Raw genomic sequence first — 3,836 nt, forward strand, 5'->3', positions numbered from 1 at the left:
TCCTTCGTGTCTTTTGAATTAAACGGTATTTCCTTGAACTGCTAATATTCTAAGCACCTGTGGCTTTCATTTCTAAGCCAGTCTTTAAGTCTGAATTTTCCCCCATGGGAATTCCACGATACCTTCCCACATGATTGGCTAAATCTGGCTTTAATTAAAGATAGGCTGTCATCCTATTCTCAGAGGTTGCCATGAATATGTAACAGCCATGTTTTACACATTTACACACCTGTTTAAAACAAATGGGATCGCATTGGTCATAAGAATTGGGCTTAGTTCTTCCTGTGCTATCTGTCCATTTTAGGGTCCCTTTCTGTGTTTCTTACCTATTTAACCAATGGAGTTTTAAGTGTCAGTATGTGAACCTTTATTCAGTAGTATGTATATGTAATTCATATTACTGTCTGCCTGTTGAATATGTAAATGTGTACAGCCGCTTGAGTGAAATCTTTGTATCCACATTCACATGTGGAAATGTTTGTGTGAGGTGCTGTGCTAAGCTGTTCAGCCATAACATCACATGCTTATAGCCACCTGTAACAGACCAGGAATCGTTTGTCATGTATCATTTGTTTGAGTTCTTCCAACTCCATTTGGCAGATCAAAAAAATCTTAATATTTTCCTTCATATGTGTAAGACACATTTGTAATTTTTTTCTTGAATGTTTTCAAAAAAGTTCATCTTCATTGCGGATACCTACTTTCCTTTTTAGGTTGTATTCTCACTTCATCCTTCCAGACCATCCTAGGAGATCTCTAAGATTCCATCTGGGAAATTACTAGGAGTCCTTGGAAGGGAAAGAAGGAAGATTGTGTAAGTCCAGGGGATTGTTTAATGAGTCATGCTATAAGAGTAGCAGGAGATTTATTTTTTAGCTCAAGTTCACTGAACATTCTTTCTCTTGAAACCTAACTTTGGCTTCCAAAAATCACATTCTTCCTCTCCAATGAAGATCTCACCATTTTATTTTATCTGTGGTCTCTTTCTTGATAATTCCTTTTTAATACCTAATACCTTCCTTGGGTTTTCCAGAATTCTATTATGAAATTCCTCTGTTCTCAATGAAATGGTTCACTTGTTCATAGTATGTGCTACCAGCTGTACAACAGCTACTTAAATCTCCACTTCTTTGCCTCTTACCTGAGTGTGAACATTCTCTGTTCAAGTGCACACCCCCAATATAAAAAGTCCCAAACCAAGCATCTTTCTCCTCTGAGCACTTTACTTGTGCATACATCTCATCTGATGATGGTACAAATAAGGTCATCCATCCTCAAAACCTGAAAGTGTGGCTCACACCTACCCCGGGTTCTCTTCCAGCAAGCAGTTACTGAGCTGTTTTTGTTTTTTTTTTTTGTATAACGATCACTGGGCTAATCTTGTTTTCTGATGGTGTCAAACTAACCCTTAAAAATCTGTGCTTTTAATTAGCTACCCAGGCGTAGTGCTACAGAAGCCAGTTTGACTCTAACCTTCAATTATTGTATTCCTCTGTGTGAGGTGTGTGTCGTTTCTCTTTGCCATTACACTACTTAAGGCATACCTAGACTTGTACACACAGACTTTTACTGTTAATTCATTTTACCTACAACCCATTAAGCCATTCTTCCTTATACTTTGAAATTCTTATTCTTGTTCCAGTCTTGAATTTCAACTCCACTTCCTTCTATGGTTTTGTCACAATATCTTTTTCTAAAATTAAATCCCTGTCCTTCAAATAGCATCAAGAAACGATTTTGTGGGCATGTCTCATGAGTTGTTGAGTGAGGCAAGGGTTGTGGGTGGTAGTAAGGATTAGAGAAAGGAGAAGATAGAAATGCACTTATAAATGGTCCAGAAATAGGACCTGGAATCCATAGCCAACAGATTTGGGCATGTGTTGTGTTCTGATGGGCCTCAAAGTCACCATAGTAAACAACCAAATAAAATACTTTATATATTACAGTGGTTGGAATAAAAACAGGGTTGAATGAGTTCCAGAAAGCAGACTTCTCAAACTCGTGGACAACAATCTGCTGAAGAAGACAACTTTAAGAAGCCAACTCGAGGCAACATGCAGAGAAGTAAGATGAGGGGAGCTGCCTCCGGAAAGAAGTCAGCTGGTTCCCAGCCAAAGAATCTTGAACCAGCCCTCCCAGGAAGATGGGGCGGTCGCTCTGCTGAGAACCCCCCTTCTGGTTCTGTGCGGAAGACACGCAAGAACAAGCAGAAGGCTCCTGGTAACGGCGATGGCGGCAGCACCAGCGAAATGCCCCAGCCCCCACGTAAGAAAAGGGCACGGGCTGACCCCACTGTGGAGAGTGAGGAGGCATTTAAGAATAGAATGGAGGTGAAAGTGAAGATTCCTGAAGAATTAAAACCATGGCTGGTGGAGGACTGGGACTTGGTTACTAGGCAGAAGCAGTTGTTCCAGCTCCCTGCTAAAAAGAATGTGGATGCCATTCTTGAGGAGTATGCCAATTGTAAGAGATCGCAGGGAAATGTTGATAATAAGGAGTATGCAGTGAATGAGGTGGTGGGAGGGATAAAAGAGTACTTCAATGTGATGCTGGGCACTCAGCTGCTCTACAAGTTTGAGAGGCCCCAATATGCTGAAATCCTTCTGGCTCACCCCGATGCGCCAATGTCGCAGATCTATGGGGCACCACACCTACTGAGATTATTTGTGAGAATTGGGGCAATGTTGGCTTATACGCCCCTTGATGAGAAAAGCCTTGCATTACTGTTGGGCTATTTGCATGATTTCCTTAAGTATCTGGCAAAGAATTCTGCCTCTCTGTTTACTGCCAGTGATTACAAAGTGGCTTCTGCTGAGTATCATCGCAAAGCCCTGTGAAGGTCTACTGACCGCTCACTATTGTCTGGTATCTGTAAACACTTCTGTTTAGTCCTTTCATTGTATAATTGATGTTCCTTAAAACTGTCAGTGTAAAACAGGGCTTATGTTTCAGTTTGTTTCCTGTTCTGTTGTAAGCAGAAAATAAAAGGAGTGCTCGGCTCCTTTCCTCATTTCAGAGTTGCTACCAGTGTATGCAGTAATTAGACAAAGAAGAAATTCAGTAGAACATTTTATTGCCTAGTTGACAACATTGCTTGAATGCTGGTGGTCCTATCCCTTTGACACTACACAGTTTTCTAATATGTGTTAATGCTACGTGATAAGATGCCCTGGTTCCTAGTGCCAAAGGTTCAACTTAATGTATATACCCGCAAACCCATGCATTTGTGCTTCTTTTTTTTGTGCTTGATGTAAACAGCCCATCCTCTGCAATCCATCTTTGTTGTTCCTTAGGCATTCATTCTATCTTTGCTCAAATTGTTGAAGGATGGTGATTTGTTTTCTGGTTTTTGTATTTGAGTCTAATGCACGTTCTAACATGATAGAGGCAATGCATTATTGTGTAGCCACAGTTTTCTGAAAAGTTGATATTTTAGGAATTGTATTTCAGATCTTAAATAAACTTGTTTCTAAATTTCAAAGCAAAAACTTTTCTGGTGTGTCTTTTGTATTACTGAGTCTAACAAATGCAGGCTCATTAAATATTTAGATGGCACAGAAGAATTTGTCTCCCAGAAGAAAAGTCCCTTTCTTGGACTGGAGAGATGGCTCAGCCTGTACTGCTCTTTCAGAGGACCCAGGTTTGGTTCCCAGCAGTTCATGACCACCTGTAGCAGCAGCCCCAGGGGATCTGGTACCTTCTGGCCATCTCAGGTAATTGCATGGACATGGCCCACACATAATTAAAAGAAAATCTTTTCAAAATGCTTGCTGTAGGAGATAGGGTTATGTCCTGTCAGTTCACTTCCCCTCCTCAGTGTGGCTTCTCTGGGCTAA

At 40.8% G+C, this 3,836-nt stretch overlaps 1 protein-coding gene across 3 annotated transcripts in view; it reads left to right on the plus strand.

The window, feature by feature from the left end:
- The window catches only part of Morf4l2 (mortality factor 4 like 2), a 10,425-nt gene extending 6,937 nt beyond the window's left edge, over positions 1-3,488 (plus strand). For 2 of the 3 annotated variants that reach the window (XM_005367384.3, XM_005367382.2), the window contains exons 3-4: positions 714-814; positions 1,947-3,488. In XM_005367384.3, the coding sequence (XP_005367441.1) occupies positions 1,971-2,837 (867 nt within the window). In that variant the 5' untranslated portion in view covers positions 714-814; positions 1,947-1,970 and the 3' untranslated portion in view covers positions 2,838-3,488. The remainder of the gene's footprint in view (positions 1-713; positions 815-1,946) is intronic. The other variant, XM_005367383.2, reaches the window with a different exon arrangement.
- The last annotated feature ends 348 nt before the right edge of the window (positions 3,489-3,836 follow it).

Source organism: Microtus ochrogaster, unplaced genomic scaffold, assembly GCF_000317375.1.
Source record: "Microtus ochrogaster isolate Prairie Vole_2 unplaced genomic scaffold, MicOch1.0 UNK17, whole genome shotgun sequence".
Lineage (NCBI taxonomy): Eukaryota > Metazoa > Chordata > Mammalia > Rodentia > Cricetidae > Microtus > Microtus ochrogaster.